General features: G+C 37.6%; 1 protein-coding gene across 1 annotated transcript; it reads left to right on the top strand.

The window, feature by feature from the left end:
- Positions 1-2953: 2953 nt before the first annotated feature.
- Smp_152740 (hypothetical protein) lies at positions 2954-18497 on the top strand (the record flags this gene model as incomplete). Its single annotated transcript, XM_018794047.1, has 8 exons — positions 2954-3183; positions 3225-3305; positions 3337-3505; positions 5944-6143; positions 10601-11238; positions 11871-12327; positions 15191-15726; positions 18381-18497. Exons 1-8 carry the CDS (start codon positions 3039-3041, stop codon positions 18495-18497), a joined length of 2343 nt encoding a protein of 780 aa, XP_018648498.1. The 5' UTR covers positions 2954-3038.
- Positions 18498-21722: the final 3225 nt, after the last annotated feature.

The following is a 21722-nucleotide window of genomic DNA, read 5'->3' as shown; positions in this document are numbered from 1 at the left end:
TGAAGGTCAGTTGAAATGTTTTTCGAAGAGTTTCGCCCATAGTTTAGATATTTTGAAGTTGAAATCGTTTGCTGTTCGATACAACTCCGGAACAACCTCGTTAATAACTGATATAATCATAGCTTTCCTCTATTGTGTTTGAGCAATTATCTTGTTTCACTTATCACACTGTCATTTTCATTCGTTTCGCATTTGATACCAGCCACCGCTCGTAGCCATTATGCAAGCGTTCACTACCTAATATTTCAGGTGCTTTTTCTTTTTTCTGTTATCGAACCTTTCGAGGTGAGTTATGGAGCATGCTTTTTTGTTGGGAACTTTGTGATCGGTTAACCTCAGTCTTTCTGTTCATGTTGTTAGTAGACCCTATTGCTATGCTAATAGCGAACTACAAACCATACGTAAATACATCAAGATGAACACTGCATATGTAAATCAAAAACTAGGTACTAAGTTTTGAATTAAATATAATTTCGGCAACTTTGTCTTTAAAATGGACTGAAAGTGGCCTCGTTGGAGTTTTAGTGCTCTGTTAGGTTCATACAAATAAGCGGTTAGAGTTTAAACATACTCCCTAAGAGTAGCGTAGTTCCCAGCAAGAACTCCTCGGTTGTGGAAGATGGCAACATAGTCTATTTATTCCTATCGTTGTGATGATGTGGATAGTCCTCAAGTCGGATAAATTTCTTTCTTCATTCTGACTGTTGAAGTCGGTTAGCTCGAACGGTTTGGTAGGAAACGACGCGACAGATGAGCACCGTTATCTGTCAGAGAGGCTGATATAACAAACGATCTAAGTGTCTTTTAGATGAACTTTGCCTAATAATTTGACTGTTCAGACCGTTCATCATGACTAGTATTTAGTTTTCGAGAGGAGGTCGAGACGATCTCGATAAACCCCATCTTTACTCCTTTGTGCTGGATCGTTTAAGGACGTTAATAGGAACAAAAGAAAGACAAGCACATATTCTATTGCACCTGGGCGCTTGCTTACATGACCATGTAACCTGACAGAAAATAGTCGATTGTCGATCAGAAATCCGTCAAAGAGCCTCTGTTGTGTTTTTACATTTAATGGATTGCTTATTCTGGTAAGATCATAGAAATTCGTTATCCTGTTTCCACGTTCATTTAAGGTATATCATACAGCTACTCAATAGCATCTAAGCGGTGCCAAGTAATTGACCATGCTGTTATCCTGTGTAACTATTCCAATGACATATGACATATCAATGTTACGAGGTTGTAAAGTTTTAGACAGTGCAACCTGCTATCCGATTTGACGCTGAAGTCTGAGATACGACACGCAGTTTAAGACTCGGTTTCAAGAAACCTGGTAGAGCAATTTGCTCATTCAGTTTGTTAACACTGGTGGGACTTTCAGGAGAATTCGTGGATAAGTGGGTCGGATGGTAGGGATAGATAATATAATGCAAAGAGGAGGAGGGGTTTTACCGCAAACAAGACTGAATGTCATTATATTATGACGAGGTGTACTGCTAACAGTTCAGAGTCATTTATACCGTTGAAGGATATTGTATCTGGAGATAGTTAATGAAGAATTTGAGTTGACAGCAGTTTTGTCAAACTGGGAGGGTGGTTCCATAACTCAGGAGACAACTGCCTAGGTGCATTACACACAGCTCTTTAATGAGTAGTCTCTAATGCGTTAGGTCTTCAATTTTATGGCGTTACTGTAGATATCGAAAACCTGTAACATAAAGTGGGGTGTAGTACTTTTAGGGTTATCTGTTCGGACCTTATTCTTTTATCGCAAGAAGGCATGATAGTTTTTATTACTATTTGTCTGACGGAAACACGTAATTTCTATCATACCACTGTGCAGATAACAGCAAAAGTTTACTAGTCTTTAGTTTACTGTAATTATTCTTACTAGCTGACATGACTGGAGCTGAGGGAACAAGTAGTCTAGTTGCCGAAGCTTCGTTGGGTAGTCACTACAAAAAGCTCTGTCACCATGACGAGGTGTCAGTTTCCGTATGGCTACCAGATGAAAAAAGCCAACGCCGTGAAGCTCGCTAGTTGGAACATTCTGAATTCAGTGAATTATTGTCTGTACGCCGGAGTTCAAAAAACTCGAACGCGATGGAGATGCTCGTTCAAAGATTAAGATGAAAGTTAAAGTATGGCTCCTAGGATACGGTACTATAAGTTAGGAGGTGTAAGAGGTCCTTGAAGAAATCCAAGTGCCTCTTTATGCAGTCCTACTGGTCCATGGAAAACCTATACTTCTTATGAAGTGCAAGATAGCTCAAAAGTGAGGTAGGTGGTATGTTTTGAACGATAAGTTAGCATATGATAACTGAACAGACCTACGGGGTTAGGATCACTTTATCTAGCTTGGGCAATCAATATCGTAAGTTTTTAAAGACTCCTTAAATGAAGCCCTGCGCACTGTATATGAGCATAGCATCACTAGAATCAGGAAGCAGTTTATTTTTGTGAATGAGCAACTTCCCAGCCGGACGTAAACAAAGTGTGACGTCACTCCACTTTGTCTAGTTAAAAGTCAGTGCTCAGATGAACTTCACAGGAAATGCTCTTGGAGGCATTTTCCTTAACATTATATATCAATGACTTCCTGAGTATTTTATTAGCATTGATCTTACTGTAAATGCTTCTTCAATGAACTAATTAAAGGGAGGGAATACCACATAAGCTTGCTCCATCATCAGAAGTAATATAAATCCATTAGCTGTTAGTCATTCTGAAAGTGATAATAAAAAATTTCCATCTTTTAAGTTACTTTGATAAATGACCTTCAACTAATGACCTTCAACAATAGTATAAGCGCGCCTTATGTCCCAAAAAACGTGATGGATTGTATGACTTGTCATCGCATTAACTTTTATGAATACCAACCGTCACCGTTCCTATGTTTAGCCCGCAGTAAATGTGGTTTAATTGCTGCTGGAAGGTCAGATGGCTCAGTGGATGTGTATGATGAAAACCGAAACTTTTTCATTGTTGCACATTTTCCACGCCGAATATGTTGTTCAGTAGAGTCTTTAGTTTGGATGCAATCAAGATTGTTTTGCACAGGTGCACTGGGCCGTCTCTTAGAGCTTGATTTACAGACTTCCAGCATCAAGGGGTCTTGTTTATTAGTAGGAAGCCCAGTGGCTCGATGTATGACGGTCTTCGAGGATAACATAGTTGTAGGTTTCTCAAAGGCGTTTCCGTTTTTATTTCCTTTTAGGTAGGCAGTGATGAAGGGTTTATAACGTTTTTTTCAACCGACAAAACTGATCCAGCTCCTAAACTTACGATTCCTAAGCTCTCAGGTACATACATTATACTAAATTATTGGTTAAGGGAAAATTCTGTCTGTGGCTTGCACTCATCAAGACGAAGGTATTCTGGCAACCGGCACTAGCACCGGTTCTCTTCTTCTGATATCTATCCGTGATAGTGTTTCCAAAGTAATGTTTACGCTAACAGAATCGAACAAATCCTGTCTTATCTGGGCTCTACTATTCGCTGGGTAAGACATGAGTTATTGCTACCTATTACCGAATATTTTCACAAAATGAAGCTTCATAAATAGTCACCTAGCCTGCAACCGTGTAATTTTGTCTAACTCATGGCCTGTCTTTGATGAAGCATATATAGGTTTAAATTCATTAATGGACAAAAACCACGTTTCTGTTATAAAAACCTACTCCACAAAAAGCTATCTTTCAGGCTCAAACCAATAATTACCCGTCAAATGTTTACCTCCTCGGTCGTCATATTTTTGAACAGGCTGTCATTTGCACTTACTATACAAGTAAATGGTTTTTTACAAATTACTAGTCTAATGCATACCAGTGAATACCAAAAACTCTCGAACTTTTTAGAATGAAAATGAATTATCTTAGAAAAGAACTTCATTTTGTTTGGTCTGGGTATGACTATTAGCATCGCTTATGGATACCGTTTAATGAAATATCAGTTTGTTTTGTATAGGTTACATACCTGTACTCCTCATGTATAGTTATGTATACTAATGTCTTCCAAGTGTATTTGTGGTAATAGATGTTCAAAAAGCTAGATGTTGTTTCTGCTCAGGATATGATCAAATTGTGGACTTATGCTCTTGTGCTTTAAAGGGTTTTGTGGCACAAAGGTTTGTGAGCGAAATTGTAAGATTACTGTTAATTCTTTGTACTTTAGAAGCTCATTTATTTAACAGGGACCGTTAAATTTTGTTTATAATGGTAGTAAGTTTACCGCGTCCAATGGTAAAACAGAAGTTATATATTTGTAAGTTCATTAAGTGATTTGGGAAGTAGTATATTAAGCAAATTTAGTATGCTTACTTAAACAAACATACGAGGTTTTGTTTTTTAGTGTTCACTTCTCTTTATAACTCATCCTTTTTTGATGAATGTGCGGGAATATAGGTAGTGTCCTTCGTGACTGGTGTATCTTTGGTCGTTTAAACAGATAGCATTATTTTTTTGGAATATCTATTTTCTGGTAGGTTATTTAATGGTGACCATTGGTACGATTAAGTTTAACAGCCAGCTCAATTGATTAGAGAGTGAGTGGCCTACAAGCCAATTTTCTTCAATCGTCCGTGACATTTTGCCGTGTTTATTTTGTGTCCATATTTTGCATATAGGCATGTTATTACATAAGAGTATCATTCATTTGGCTAGTTGTCTTGTCTTTCAATTCTCATCATTCGGAGGCAAAAATCAATCATATGATTTCATGATTGCCCATTACTGGGATTCTACTCATCGATTTTAAAAATTAGGATTTCGCCTCTTGTCACGCGGAAAATTCACTCCATAACAGTCGCAAAGCATCTAAGCTGTCCAGTTAATTTCCGTAAGATTATCGATTCTAAGTTCCCTAGTTGTTTAAAATGAATAATAGAAACGAGTCGTGCTAATTGGCAGAAATCCCCGAAACTAGGCTTTATCCCCCACTGACACTCATTTGGGCGTGTTTGCACTCACATCACTAAGGTTCACAATCAGAAATGTTACGATCAAGCCTCGAGTGAACAGTTGTGTGACTGATAAGCTCATGCAGGTTTATCACTGAGTTGCACCAGTGTCGCCTCTGTAGTCTTTAGCACTGATCTAATTCTTAGCATTAACAAATCCGTTCGCTTCCTAAAGGTTATTCCAAGGTTATATGATTCAGGAACTAAAAACCCCAATTAACATGGTTCCGAATCTATCGGAATATCACAGTCATCCATTTATCTTCCAATTGCCTAGTTTTCTTCAACCTTTTTTTTGTTCAAACCATTTCTTCGGTGTTGTCCATTTCCTCTTTGCTGCTGCGAAATGCTATGACTTAGACCGGTTTATATGCTGAGCTTTGAGGAACATTGTATAAAGACTGTCGCCTACCTAAATCGAAGTAGGGAAAGATGAAGTTTAACCTGCAACCTTTTAGTTGAAAGTTGAGTGCTTTAGCCACAAGGTCACATAAGGAAATCTACTATTTGCGTCGCATGAGACTTAATTATTCTACAGAATTTGTCGCACCCGTTCAGTACATCCAGAACAATTTGATAATGTCCACTTTTCAAGACATTTTGTATGAAAAGAAAATTTAAAATATAAAATTACCTACGAAAGTATGTTTGAGAAATTGCACAGTAATAAAAATATTCAGCCACACCACCCAAACGATGCGTTCGATTAGACGTAATATTAGATGCCTTATAAGTGTATTCGAGGTTCGAACTACCTGCTTGATGGAATCCCAGCATACTGAAGTACACACTCTAGACAATTTTTTGTGAAGATCTTTGGAGTCTAAGGGTCAATCTAAATCACGATAATTCTGACTTCATTATATGCTCTAAACTGCTTGCAACTAATTGTTGTAAATGTTTGTTATATTGTACAGATGGATTTGTCATTGTTAAAAATATTTCAGAGTCATCTTATTTATTCTCTCGGTTTTCTTTTGCAGTGGATTTTTATTTTCTGGAGATAGTAGAGGCGTGGTGTGCATTTGGGATGCATCTGTCGGCGGCCAGTTATATAGTTTTTCTTGTCATCATGCTGATGTCCTTGCTTTGGCTTCCAATCTTGATGGTTCCATTATTTTTAGTGGTGGAGCAGATGCTATTATACGGAGATTCGAATTCTCTGTATCCGAGACCGGAGATGGTATTTGTATTATTCAGTTTTTGACCTTATTTTAAGTACTTGTCGTACGTTTGTAGCTTTTTATCATGCAGTACTACCTAATTAAAATTAAATTTATTGGTATCACCAATAATTTTTGTAGATTTACTAATGTGTATTTGCTTATTCTTCGAAACATACTTGGTAAGACACTAAAAATACGTTGTGGCTGACATCAGTCTAATCTTATCTGCATCAGGCTATATGTTTCAGATGTAAAACGAATAATGAAAACCGTTTATATTTCAGCCATTAGTATTTTATTTATTTATTTATTTAAACACATATATATTGGTACAAAAGGGCACCAGGTACATATGCGCCACACTATTTGTGTGTGTGGGCTGTGATACTGCCCGGGTGCCCAAACCGAAGCAGGTGGTTTTCTTAGGGGGCCACACCCCGAGCCTTTGACCAAAAGGTCTGATCCACAAGGCAATGGAGCATCGTGAGGAGATGCAGTCCCATGGTAGCCGTTGACCAATGACAGGTTCGTCCGCCATTCGTTCCATCAGGATACTGGAGCCCATGTGCACCATTGGTTTGGAATCAGGGTTTTCCAACTCCCCTAGGTGGACCCTCCGTGTCCACCAACCCGGTTAAAGCGCCGGACATTCGCTTTTCGTCCTCTCACTTTCGTAAACAACAGTAATGCCACGAGAAGGCAGTGAGTAGGACTTCCCTGGCAGAGGCTATATATTCGCTGGCCATGTGCGAGCATTTCGAGAGGGAGAGTAGACTCTCCCCACTCTCGGCCGTACCAGGGCATTTGGGGGCCGCCCTTAACTTTCTTCTAACCATCCCCAATACTAGTCAGCATTGCGCGTCGCTATTAGTAGGTCACTCGTAACATCGCAGAATTATTAAGATTAGATTCAGTGAAAAGGGCGAGTAAGTCAGATTTGTAGTGCTTTAAATTAAGTTGCTGTTTAATCTGGTTTTCCAGTTAGAAAGTGTTTTAATAATCATCTGTGATCCGATGGCTTTTTTTCTACATTTTCTTATTTATGTCAATCATTAAGCCTGGTTTGTAGGTCGGATTCGATTATCTGTGTTCATTAAGATTTTACAGCCTGAAAATAACGTAGAAGTACTTCCTGATTTTATCATATCCCTTTTACTGGTATGGAATTGGTGGTGTGTCTTATAAAAATCTATACAGCTTAAAAGATCACTAGTTACAGGAAATCTTCCAGTTTCCTCCAAACAACCAACAGCATTTTCTGTATAACCAAAATTTAGTGTTATCTAATATCAGGGTTATAATAATCTGTGTCAGCAGGCTCATTGTTGTTGTCAGCAGGATATAACAGATGGTAAAGTCGTGGTAGGCCTATTTTTTGATGAATTATCGGTACAGCTCTAGAAAGCCCGCTTTGCTTGTACCACAAGATCGTTTGTCTAATGAAGAAGAGGGCTGTGAAATATGGCTCATAAAAAATAAAAGATGTGTAGACTACCGTTTTTTTAACAGGGATATTTTCTTAACATTGTTTGGGTTTAGTAAACCGCCTGATGAATAATCTTAAGAATAACGCACTAGGCAAACATCTAAACTCAGTTGGTATGATTGTGTATTACATGCTTGCTTGTCTGGCATTCCATTGCCACTGGACTTGATTCGACTGATTTCAACTCAAAGTAAGGACCAGAGGAAGAGCAGATGGATTGGTTCCAGATGTCTTTAAGGATGATGGTCCAATTTTAGCGATTAAGTTGACCAATATTTTAGCTAAAATCTGGGAGTTGGACATAATCTCATATGACTGGTCACAATCACTGATTGTCCCAATATATAAGAAGGGGTAAAAGTCATCCTGTGATGACCATAGAGGGATTAGTTTGACTGATATAGCATTTAAAATACTTGCCTCAATAATTATCGGGTGCCTAACTAAGACTCATGAACTGAACTATTCGCCAGGTTTTAGAACACAGGTCTGCTTATCGGCGTCAGACAATGATAGTTTTTCTTAATTTAAAAGCAGCATTTGACTCTGTACACCGAGAGGTTCTGTGGCAGTGTCTGTTATTGAAAAGTGTACCTCAGAAGTACATAAACCTTGTGAAGGCTGTTTACTCGAACACTACCAGTCGAATGAGAGCTTATGGCGAACTATCATCTGACTTTACAACCTCAAGTGGTGTCCGACAAGGCTGTCCACTATCTTCATTTTTGTTCAACTTTATCATAGACTTATTGCCGGGAATAACGCTCTCGTTGACTGAATTTTCAGGAATTGATGTCCCACCAGGAGGTCCACTTATCGACTTAGAATAAGCAGATGACATAGTCCAGTTCGGTGAAGACCCTGACAAAATGCAGAGTCTTCTGTTAGAATTGAGTAGTAATGCCAGGATGTTTGTTACTCCAGGACTGGCCTGCGTCAACACCTGAACTAAGGATGGGGAGTGAAGTAGTCGAACGCTTTGACAACTTCACTTGTCTTGGAAGTCTGATCAGCCCCAATGGGTTGGTGTCTGACGAATTTTCAGCACGGATTCAAAAAGCTCGTTTGGCTTTTGCCAACTTACGTCACCTATGGCGAAGACGAGATATTCGTCTATCAATTAAGGGATGAGTATACTGCGCAGCAGTTCGTTCTGTTCTACTTTACGGCTGTGAAAAATGGCCATTAAGAGTAAAAGATACTCGTAGGTTACTAGTATTTGACCACAGATGCCTTAGAAATATTGCTCGCATCTGCTGGGATCACCGGGTAAGTAATAGTGAGGTTAGACACAGGGTATTAGGTGATGATGGTAAATCAGTTGATGAGGTGATGAATCTTCATCGACTGAGATGGTTGGGCCACGTGTTACGTATGCCTGAACACCGATTGCCGCGACGCGCAATGCTGACTAGTATTGGGGATGGTTAGAAGAAAGTTAAGGGCGGCCAAACCAAAACGTGGCATCAGTGCTTGAAGTCACTAACTTGTAGTCTGAGCCATGTTGGCAGATGCAGACTACCTGGTTGGGGTCCGCGTGACTATCGTAACCAATGGTTGGAGACTCTTGGTGACATGGCTCAGAACCAACCACAATGGCGTAGGTGTATACACTCTATCTTCCCTTAAACTATGAGATTAAAATTGCTCCATATCTGTCTTCCTTCCTGTACTATATCCTTATATACAACCTATCTTTTATATACTACCACCACTAAATTAACTATTTCTATGAATTGGGTGTTCATCTTGTTGTGCTAACGAGGTATGGCAACTTGGACCGATGCATAAATGTGCCTGGTCCTACGTTGTAGCTGACTGAAGGACAAGAGGGAAACGACATGTATTCCAAATAACCAGAACAACATGACACAGTTGCAAATACCAAAATTTATATAGAATTTACTGGACCAACTTTTAGTTTGCTCTTTAGCCATTCACTGAGACTGATTGGTTGAAAATAGACCAATGGTCTTATTACGACTTGATTTTAGACTGTACATGGAGTCAGAATTCTATCCAGCTATAAGTGTATCTTCATTGACCTCGATGTTCAAGACACATGTTTGAGTATCTCTACATCCACCCTCGACGTTCGATTTTATCTGTAGTAGAGATAATTTTAAGAACCAAGACATGGTTTCCGTCCATGCGGTCAGTCAGTCTGCTACAACGTAGAACCATGCACATACATGAATCGGTCTAGGTTGACACGCCTCATTAGCACAACAAGATGAAAATCGGATTCATAAAAGTAGTTACTTCAATAGTAGTAGTATATAAAAAATTGTGTATAAGGATATAGTACATGTGGTGATTAACTGTTGCTATAAGGCGTATTAGTGAATGTTAACTACATGGTTTGGTTCCACGCGATAACCACATTCAGTGATTGCTAGTGTTAGTTGATATAGTTCAGTCATAGTGGCCCAGGTGCACTTACTCTTTAACCCCCTCTAACTTCTTGAACCTTATTATTATTTCGTGCGTTTTATTTTTCAAATTCATTCTTTTTTTCCAATCATGTTCTTCAATGTTTAATTTTTCCCTTTATCATTGATAATATTATTTTGTCGACTTTGCATTATTGCTAATTTCATTTTGCCGTAGTGATGCGATATGGAAACTTGGGTTAAAGGATGCTTGTGCCAGGCCTTGTGACTGATTAACTGGTTGTGATTTCGATATACTTTAATCAAAAAAAATGGAAATGTACATGAAGTTTATAAAATGATTATTTTTTAATTGCACACTCTTCTATACAAGAATATCTTCATGATATAAGTTATTCACACATTACTTTTGATTATTCGTTTGGTCCGGTGTAGGCTGTAAATCGAATTACTAGCTAATAGCAAACTGTTTTAAGATGAAAGTCTTTTCGTTATGATAAGCAAATCTCGATCGTAGGTCCGTTGTACTTTGTAATTTTTTTCGCTCACTATTTCAATTATTATCGCCTATTTTTTTCGTGTTTCCCATTGTCAGGTCAGTGGCAATGTAGTGGTGTAATTAGGGGTTCTAGACGTGATATTCACGGGCTAGCCTTCATCCCAGGTCACCATCATGATCCTAGCGCAGAATCTTCCTTCTCAGATGTCCGTTTTGAACCTCATCGTCTTCTTGCTGTGGGACAAGATGCTTGTCTACTAGTAATGTCATGTGAATCAATCGAAAAGGGTGTTGGAGTCTTTGCTTTGGCTGAAAAGACTTTGGCTGTCAATGTTGGAATACCTCAAGATGAACAGATAGCAGATAATGGATATGTTGCTGCTCTCCCATTTTGGCCTGCTTCTGTTGCCCCCTCTCATCCATCACCAGGATATTTTGTAACTTTGCCTATAGGGTCAGTACATGGTACTTTTGGAGGTCAGGCAGGTGCATCTCGTCATTTATGTCTTCTGCACTACCCAGACAAACTTTGTTTAGTACGTCTTGGTCAACCACTCACATCTGGCCATAAGAAGGTTTTCAAGAAATATTATTCTATAAATCTTGGGCCACTTCAGGTGATAGAAATTCATCCATCTAAGGGTATGGAGTTTATTAAATCTAGTTTATCTCCTTGTGGATCTTTCATTGTCTACAGCGACTTCAAACGAACTCGACTGCTCAAATTAGATGTGGTAAGTCGGAAACTGTTACATAACGTTTGATCATCATTCGTTGGAATGCTTTGTTTTATGTTGGATTAAAACTAGGGGATGTCTAATCCTGCTATGTACATTTTATTTACTTATTGTACCCATGTTCAAGATGACTGTTTATAAATAGTTTTTCACAATGCCTTAACATTGGTTGTTTTTATGATCAGCCAAATGCTGCAACTAATAATTAATGATAACTGTCATCGGGAAATTGATAGGTGGCATCTTTATTGCGTAGGTTCGCCTGAAGATAAAGTATAACTATCCAGTATGATACATTTTATCTTAATATCCGCATATCATAGCTTGTTCTGTTAGGGTTGATTATTGTTACCATTTATTGACAACTCATTTATTTACGTAATGTTGTTCTATTAGAGGTAAGTGATAGTATATTAATAACCTCAATAGTGAGGAACCTAAATGGAACAGTTAATGATATTGATTTGAATAGTTCAATATGGTGTTATGCAATTAGTGTTCATACTCTTCAAAGTTTATGATAACAACATATCTATCCACCTGTTGTTATTTTTAAACAATTAGCTTGGTGCTAACAACTAAAATAACTACATACACCTTGTTTTTGTCATCATTGCATTCATTGATAGGCATTTAAGAATAAAGGAAGAAGTTTCTGTTTGTCAAAAGCAAAAGTGAAACCAGTTGAATGGAGTAGTAATTCACATGATTCAATTTGTGGTTCTACAAAATCTCGTAATAAGCGAGTACGTTTGGATAGTTGGAGTAAATCATCTTCAAATACATCATCTTCAGAGACAGAAACAGACACAGAAGAAATTCTACAAGACGCTGATATCCTGCAATATTTCACCATGGATAAATCACTCCAGTTATCAGGTGGGAAGGATCAACGTAGGTTGTCTATTGAGGATTTATCTGATACAGAGCAGAAGAAATTAAATGCGATAACTGTTCCACCCTCATGTTTGATGGCTTTTACTCCGAAATCAGAACATCTGTTATTAGTGACCCAAAAGCGTGGAAAATTTGTTTGTATGTCTGTAGAGAATGGCAGTATTTTGTGGGATCGTAACATTGGCGAAGGTATGTACGTTGATTTATTTTGATTGATAGTTTTTGTAGAACCCTTATGTCTCTTCTTAATACTCAAAGTTTTAATTTTGTAATGTACTAACCTTGCTCAACGATAATCGTGATAATCTTCATTGTATTCACTATTATTTTGCATCTTGTTATTGGGGTTCAGTACGGACCTACGATGTTTACGGATCTAGGATAAAAAAAGTTTAGCTACTCTAATACGATCGGTTCCCTTTTCAGTTGGCGAGGGCCCTTCACATACAAATCATCACAACCCTGACGACTAACACAGAAAGAAGACAGATTACAAGGAACTTGATTTTTAAGGTAGAACAAGCAACACAAAACGAATTGGCACAACTGTTATTTCTGTAGTAGCGAAATATGACTTTCAAACACAGATTTAGGGAACTAAAACAATGACAACCATATCAGAAGGCAAAGGTCATGTTGAAAAATGAATAAGAAAAGAATGCGCGGGCGGTTATCGTTCTTGAATAGATTTTAGCCATTCTGACAAAGTTCGGTTGTTCTTGTAATCACCTTAACAATTATACGGTGCGAAATCTTCGGTATAAACCGTTGCAATAACTTTCTTCTACAAAGCGTTTTCAGTTGAAAAAATTTTCAATCATTTCACGTGAATTCCTAGAATTTTATGTGTTACGTATCTAATAAGATTGGACTGGCCAGTTCCTCTGTAAGTTTACTGTAATCAAATTAACGGGTCTCTCTCTTACCCTGTTTACCGTTTTCAAAAGTTTGCACAGCTCAGTACAGTCTATCGTTTAAACTTCAAGAGAAGCATGAATAGCAACAATAATGAGCGGTACATATAAGTTGAAAATCTGAATTATATATTGGACACTGTTCAAAAAGACGTGACCTATCTACAAAATAATTTAAACAAATTTGCATTCAATATTAACACGAGATCAGAAGACTAGTAGAGATAAGAAAAAAGCTTTTATCAAAATATTCTTTATGAAGTATCGGTAATATCACAGTTGTGTGATTTGATGTGTGTTCTTATTTGCATTTTGTATTTCTAAGGTTACAGTTAACAGTTTTGATGTACGGAGAATTTTGGTGTTAGTGCAGTCAAAGAAAATATTCGTCCAATATTTTCCAAGAACTTATTAATTTAGGAACAATCATGACTAAAGATAATTCGCATACTAGTTTACAGGTCATTCGTATTATAATAATTACTACGAATTATTTGCTATTATGGGACTAAATCCCTGACTTGTAACGTCGTTGTTTTTACTGGGATTAGTCAAATAAAGTCTGAATCCTAGTACTTCGAGTTATCATTCTCTGAATTATAATGAACTGCATGACACAAAAAAATTGGAAATAAATCATTCTTAAGAACAGTAAGATGTAGAAATGGATTGATTGTCATTACCTCCGCCAGCCCAACCATCGGCTGTTCTATTTTCCTTATATCAAGCTTTGGCAGTCAACAGTTCAGTGTGTTGATGAGAAATATCTACTTGATTACTTACGATAATTTCTACTTTATTCACTAAACTGTACCTGGCCCCCAAATGCCCTGGTACGGCCGAGAGTGGGGAGAGTCCGCTCTCCCTCTCGAAATGCTCTCACATGGCCAGCGAATATATAGCTTCTGTCACGGAAGTCCTGCTCACTGCCTTCTCGTGGCGGGGGTGTTTACGAAATTGAGAGGACGAAAAGCGAATGTCCGGCGCTTTAACCAGGTTGGTGGATGTGGAATGTCCACCTAGGGGAGTTGGAAAACCCTGATTCCAAACCAATGGTGCACATGGGCTCCAGTATCCTGAGGAAACAAATGGCGTACGAATTAATCATTGATCACCGGCTACCATGGGACTGCATCTCCTCACGATGCTCCACTGCCTTGTGGACTAGACCTTCAGGTCAAAGGCTCCGGGTGTGGCCCCCTAAGAAAACCGCCTGCTTCAGTTTGGGCACCTGGGCAGTATCACAGCCCTCACACAAATCAAATGAGATTTGTGAGGCGCATATGTATCTGGTGCTTCCTTGTACCAATATTTATGTGTTTAAATAAAATAAAATAAACTGTACCTGAATGGTTTTTTTTAAACGGCTGTAGTATAATAAACATTTTGCAAAGTGCTGTCATTTGTTACAATAAAATCTCTTTTTGTTTCTCAAGTCTCAATAACAGTGGTTCCTTTCTTTCTACTAGTATCCGACTCTACTTTTAACACTAAAACCTGGTGACAATGATATGATCAGAATTCTGGAGTAAGAGATACAATAATTGCTTTCTCTCTGAAATGTCTTATTGTGTACTTAATACAACACACCGAATCTCTTCTTGCTAGTTTTAAGTGAACTTTTGACTAACTTTGAACTACAGAAAGTAGGTACCAATTCAGAATCCCTTCTTTATTCCCAAAAGTTATCAGTTTAAATAAGTTTCCCAAATTTTTTTGCAGATGAAATTGTTTTTATCGTTATTTTACGGTATTAACTACAGTCACAGTTATATTTTCTTACGTTATCGAAGCTAATAATGATTAATTTAGACTAAATAGATTTACAAAGTTTCGTGTTGTCATATACCTTTGGTTGTGTTATAAGCAAAAATGAATAGTGGCTAGCAGTGAAATTCAGGACGCGCGTTTCGTCCTATTTGGGACTCGTCAGCTGGATATGCCTTCATTTCAGAGTTGAATGTTCACTCCGAGACTCGGTTCTAGTACCGTTCGCTTCAAACGCCATCGCGCTATCCATTTAGGTACTGAGTCCTGATAGCTACTTGTCTGTGCAATGGGTCGAAGTTGAAATTCACTTGGTATTGTTTACTTGAATCTTCCTACTGTTTATTTGTGTACGTAACTCACTTTTCCAGATGATGCGTTAGATGTTCGAGCCCATATAATGTCTGTTTCAAATATTCTTACTGATTGTGGTTACTTAATTGGACTTGGCTGTTCTGATGCACGTGTACGCTTATATGATTCCCCAACTGGTTCTATTCTGTTCACGTGTTCCTGTATTGATTCAGTCAGTGGTCATTCACCCTTACCGGTATCAATCGCATTCCCAAATATCAGTGAGCAATCTGCCGAATCACCAATAACTACATTATCCAAACATCGTTTCTCAGTATTGTACACAAATGGTCAGCTGAGAGAGTGGAAGATAACTATAAAACAGTCAAATAATGTAAATAATTCTGACGAGTCGGATCACCCTACAAGTCCTCCAGTCACAACAAAAAATATCATTGATGTTGGACTAAACAAATGGCTTGTTAAATTTTGGCGTACTATGGGTGAGGAAATTTCACGGAGTTTAGGAGTATTTCATAGTGTAAATTATATTGAACCCAATAAATGGCTGTTAGCTTCAAATCGATTCTTAGTTGTTTTAGTTTCTCATAAAGTAAGTGTTCGTCTTTATTCTTAAGTATGTTAATAAGATTTCCATCTCATTGACTTTTTTTCACTCATAATCTTTAAGTTAATTCATGAATGAAATCATTTATGGTGTTTAATTTAATCCTGGTCATACATAAGGTGTTTTAATGTTAGGAAACTTATACAGCGTTTTATTCGGTAGTTTTTAAAAAGCATTTTAATATACACGTAGTATGTCGTAACTCATACTTACCTTTACACGTAATTAATTTTTTACAAAATGTTTACAAACACTACAAAGTCACTTATCTACTAGAATTATTGTTATCAAACTTTGTTAAGCATGTGTACTGCTACGGTAGTACAGAAATACTAAAATAAGCGCATTTCCCTTGTAGAAGAAGCCGATTGCGGCTAGAAATGGAAATCAGAACTCACGTTTCTTCCTATTTGAAGCGAAAGGCATTGCTTGGATGCGGAGTAAACAAGTACATTCATCTGACGAGTCTCAAATTAGATTCTTTTAATGACTACTATCTGTTTCTTCTATAAAATTAGCAAAATAACTATACCGAAGTGACCAGCACATGATTCATGTACGCTAACCGTGACTGGTCGAGGCTCAATCAGGAATGTTAATCCAGAAACCTCTAAAAATCAAACCAAGTTTTCCTTGTTTTTAAAAACTGTTCATGTCGAAAGTAAAAGAGGACCATGCTACTTTCTTTTACAGTTACGGTCTAGACGTATTTTTATCGGTATTACAAGCATTTGTGTTCTATAATCTCTAGAATTCCGGTTGTGCATTCGGAATTCGATGCCAGGTATAAAGTTAATGCAAACATCCCCTATCTCGCAAACTGAATCAGACTCTAACTTTTTCCGTTGTTTTAATCTATTCCTAAGGTTTCTGTAAAAACCACTCGCCGCGACTATATTAGTTGGCTCACGATTTGTCATGTGTCTTGAAACATACTGCTAGTTTTGACAGGTGATTATTTTCTCGTAAATATTGTTTTTCTACTGTATGCAATGTTTACTGCAAAAACGAAATTGAGAGTAGTTGTCAGATATTATACATTTTGTGAGTTCAAGTTTCTGAAATGTGAATTGACACTTCGTCAATCAGTAGTATGTCTAGTCTTTTAAAACCAAATGGGGCAATAAGTTGTCACGATTAGCATACACTTTTTGCTTCATGTTATACAGTAAACGTCTTCATCCAATTCGCTCACATACTAAAGTCAGTGCAGATACATGATAAAAGGTGCATACCATATATTTAAGCGCTTAAAGTTTTGTTCGGGCCATAAGATAATATTGCTCGCAAAGTGAAAAAGATTTCCTCTTAACTAACGAATTCACACCAGCATCATATACCTTCATCAGTAGCTTTCGAGATACTAGTTGGAAATGTGGAAAAAAGTAATGAATAAAACGTTATCTGGATTGGACTGTTAGATATTGTTGTGTATCATCATTTTTTTTAAACCTCTCAGTATGGTAGTAGAATTCTTAAAATTTTTCAGTACAGATTTATGTACTCGACTTTAAGTCCCAGTTTGTGTAAAACTACCCAACTACTCAAACCGAAGTAGATTGGGCCATTAAGCCAGGACTGTACATTTTGGGGGATGTTTGACGTGAAATCTCTAAACCCCCGTTTTCTTTCATTATGCACTTGTTTGTTGAATGTACCTGTAGCCCAGTATGATGCTCACACTATTATTTTGACCTATATATGTAAAAGTTGATAAGGCACTCCTTCAATGACCGTGCATATCAACAGACACATAAAATCGTTTATGTGCACTCATCTGTTTCGTTTTGTCTCTACTCTTAATGATCTTAAAACAATTTACAATATAGAATTATGAACTTGGGATGATCAAGAAAATCCTTACTTACAAGAGGACTGTTGATGACGACTACTGTTTGTATATTTGCGAAAATGTCAAAGTAGGTTCCAGTTTTTGCCTCACATATGCTTTATTTGGTTTTGCAAATTTTCGGGGTTTATTTTTTAAATCATGTTTTAATGAAATAAATTATTCGTGACATCATTCCATGTAAGTATGTTAAGCGTTACTGCCATTGATTGGCTTTCTGTATAGATATAAACATCAAACTATTAGTCTACTGACCACTAGTGTATTGTTGTTCTTCAGAATACTTCTTCGGAGGAGAAGTGTCCCAAATATTCGCATTTTAGCTGGTAACGTGGTACAAGTACCCTAAAGTTCAGTACTTTGTTTGAAAACATTTTTATTTTCTAGCTTCACATGTTGTATATCAAGACTTAAACACGAGTACATCCATTACAGTACGTCTCTCAAATATACTTTCATCTCTGCGTCACGTTTTTGGACATTAATGTGATCCACTCATCTTCATCATTCATTTGCAATGCTTTCGAACTTCTCTTTGTTAATATGTCAGAGTATATTTCATTCGTCATATTTTCATAATGCACGAATTGTGTCCTGTGTTCTTTGATCTTGTTACAATGTAATACTACCACTACTCAAGCTGTAGCTATGCCTCCTTTTCACTAAGTAATGTTATCTTTCTTGTTCCATCATTCTTAAAATAACTAGATCTTAAAAACTGACATTGTACTATACCATTTCATTATTTTTATGTACTAATCATTTGTTGCAACATTAATACATATTTTAGAACATAATCCAAACAGAAGTTCTATCAGAATCAGAAATCGCGGTTGTTTCAATTGATTCTAGAAATATAACTCCTCAACTGGCTCCACCATTGCAGAGGAAACTGTATGGGACGTGATATGTATTTTCAATATAATTTTTCATATAAAAGATATACTTTACTTGGTCTGTCTTTTTAAACTGTAGAACTATAGTTTGTCAGTTCCCACCCAACACTACTTTTAAGAAAATTTACTTCACAGATATTCTCTATGTCGTTTGTCAACACCATCGCTAAAATACAAAATAACATATTAGGCGTAGAAGAAGTATGTGTGGGAGAGACAAAAACCATTATGGTGTATACGAATGGTAGGTTCAGGCGTGCAGACCTAGGTACCTGGTTTTCATGACGAAAGTTTTCTAGTCCTTTCAGGGTTCTATCCATTTTACTTTAGGCACTGTAGTAACCCCAAGTACAGTGATGCATCTCCTTGTCGTTTAGTTATTCTTAGTTGCTCCTCAGAGACTGCAGTGAAAGCCATATACTATTTAGCAATATGTTGTAGCTGGGAATAATTCCCCAAAATCAATAGCTTTCTAAGTGTTCGACATTGGATGCTGACCACGTTGTTTAAGTGGACTTGTTTAACTGATGGCTTTCGGTCATGCATCGACACCAGACCACGTTACGGTCCAGCGTGGGACACAGCTCCTACGTTCGCTAGCCAGATCAGAGTAAACGCTTCTCGATATATTGATAACGTATCAAATATATCTTTCCTACCTCTTCTCGTCTGACTTCTGATTTCAACTGGTTGGGGAACGCTTTGAACATAGGTGTTACTGGTTTAGAGTTGCAAAACTTCAAGACCAGTCGTATCTTCAATGTGTTAGTAAACTCGAAGGATGTTTTCAAAGTGAATTGTGAACCAATGTTAAGGATGGTACTTCTGTCGGTTTTGTTGTATCAAGATTTCTTAGTCAGTACATCGGTCGTTGGGTTATTTCTCATCGGATCGCAGACCATGTTAATTAAGCATAAACTAGTAAGGTCTGTTCATTTTATATGAGTAACGTAAAGTACACAGTGTCTATATATTCACAGTTTGGAATCTACCGATTTTAAAGTCATTCTCCAGCAGTAAGTTATGTGAGAGAGACATGTGATATACAGTCAAGCCAGTGTTAATTTGATAGTGACTACAGTTGGTGGCCATAACATAGCGTGCATACACTTTCCAAGAACACAAGTGTTAGTTTCCAATCCTGGATGGAAAAATTATGTATGCAAGGTATGAACACTATGGTACATAGGTTACCAGAGCAGGGTTGTACCAGTAAACAGGCAGAAATTTCGATAGTGGATTCATCAAACCATAGTTACTGGGTGGTGTAGCGCAAGATCACGACTGTAGTTATAACATAAAAAACTGAATTTCATTCCGATCAGTCGATCACGAGCTTGTGCTAACAGTGGTATATGCATTATATCCTATATCTCCGTAAGGTATTGAGCCTGATCCGATCATTTTATCGTTTGTTACTCTTAGTTATTCTTGTGTTCAACATGTTTACTAGTTATTCAAATTTCATGGTGATGACATACGATCTTCATCAATCGTGCTGTTCGTTTTATGCTTTTCAGGTCCAAGTTAGTTTTCCTCATTTTGGAAAATCTTAATCATAAGCAACTTTTCTGGCTGGTGTAAAACGTTTACGGTGTAAGTCGTAACTCGCATTCTGGATCTTTATCACGACTGGTTTGGATTCTGGTTTTAAAACTATCCTTTCCAAAATGATGTCTGTAGGTGGACAGAACGACTTTTGTATTATTCAGGTTGCTAAACTACTTCAACAAAGAGTTTGAATTGTGATGTTTGGCACCGAATTACTATTCAGAGTGAATTGAAATCAATCTGGTCATTATTAGCCACTAGATTGCAGCGGTAAATAAACCCCCGAAATCAATAGATTTGTAAGTCTTTAACATTTCATGCTGGCCGCATTGATTTTACTGGCTTACCTAACTGGAGGCACTCGGTCACGCATCCACATCAGATCACGATTGGGTACTCTGTGTTACACATCTCTTACAACCGTTAGCTAGATCAGACGCCTTTTATGTATACCTCCGGACTTTCCATTTCTGATTTGACTAGGTTGATATACTTCGATTATATGGGTGTTTCTTAAAGGTGTTTTCGAACTCCTAATACGTATGACAATCGTGTTAATATTGAAATAAAGCTCACCCCAAAGTTTGCATATTTGTGACGTATGATTTAATAGAAACGACGTCATTAAGTACAAACGAGACAGCATGAGGGACTGAAGCGTATCACGTTTTGAGATGGGTAACATACACTTAATGGGTTCGTCGCAAGTAGGAATGGAACGTTTGCAATTCATGACAACTAGAATAGTTAATCTCTGAAATGAGGTTAAATTTCAGTGGACTATGGGAAGCGAAACTTGATATGATTCAAGTTTAGATAAAAGCATTATGGTTGAGGGTTGTATTTTGTCACAGTGCCATCTCGACCTCCCAGATGAAACGCTGTGGTTTGTAATGTTTTGCGAAATATGCATTGATTGTTAGGTAGTCAGGTTTCCAGTTGGAAAATGATAAAATTCATGCAGGCGCTTCATTTGTTTGCTTAAGTTAAGCTGATTACGTTGAATTGAAATAGTATAGTTCATTTTGAAACTATACAGTAAGTAAATTGAATATTGGTCGGCCTTCTTGCAACATGATGTAGATCACCAACATGGATGATCTGTGTCGAGTGACTGTGGGCCTACTCTAGTTAGACGGGAGTAGTGTGACCAACCAGCTAGTTTCAAAGCCATACCTCACGGCTAGTACCTGGCGTGAGCTACCCTTTCGTCGTTTCCAGGTACTATTGCTACTTTGATGATCGTACAATACAAACGGAGTTATTACAGAAACATATTGATAAGAGTGGTACAAGAACAGGGTGCGACCACTGTCACGTGGGTCAGTTCATGGAGTGCGAATAGGTGATGTGCATTGGTCATCCTTGACCTTGACGAGGATCGGTGGACTGTTTGATATTCAGTGATCCGAATGTCGGATGATTTGTCTATGTCATAATGACGTTTCATTGGCCCTATAAATATTCACCACCAGATTCAACAGCTATTTGAATCAATACCAAGCATGTTCGAGGTAATGGCGCAATGTAGGTCGCCAAATGGAGATTATGGATACCCCTGGTAGAGCTGAGCTGTTGGATAATTGGAGAGGAGGCGGCAGGAAATGATCGAGAAATAGCGAGTTATGATAAACCTGAGAATGTTGGATTTGTTCATGTGCTTAAAAGTATCAGTTACAGGTTGT

Source organism: Schistosoma mansoni, chromosome 1, assembly GCF_000237925.1.
Source record: "Schistosoma mansoni strain Puerto Rico chromosome 1, complete genome".
NCBI lineage: Eukaryota > Metazoa > Platyhelminthes > Trematoda > Strigeidida > Schistosomatidae > Schistosoma > Schistosoma mansoni.
The sequence above is the reverse complement of the archived record's forward strand: the minus strand, read 5'-3'. Positions and strand labels throughout refer to the sequence as shown.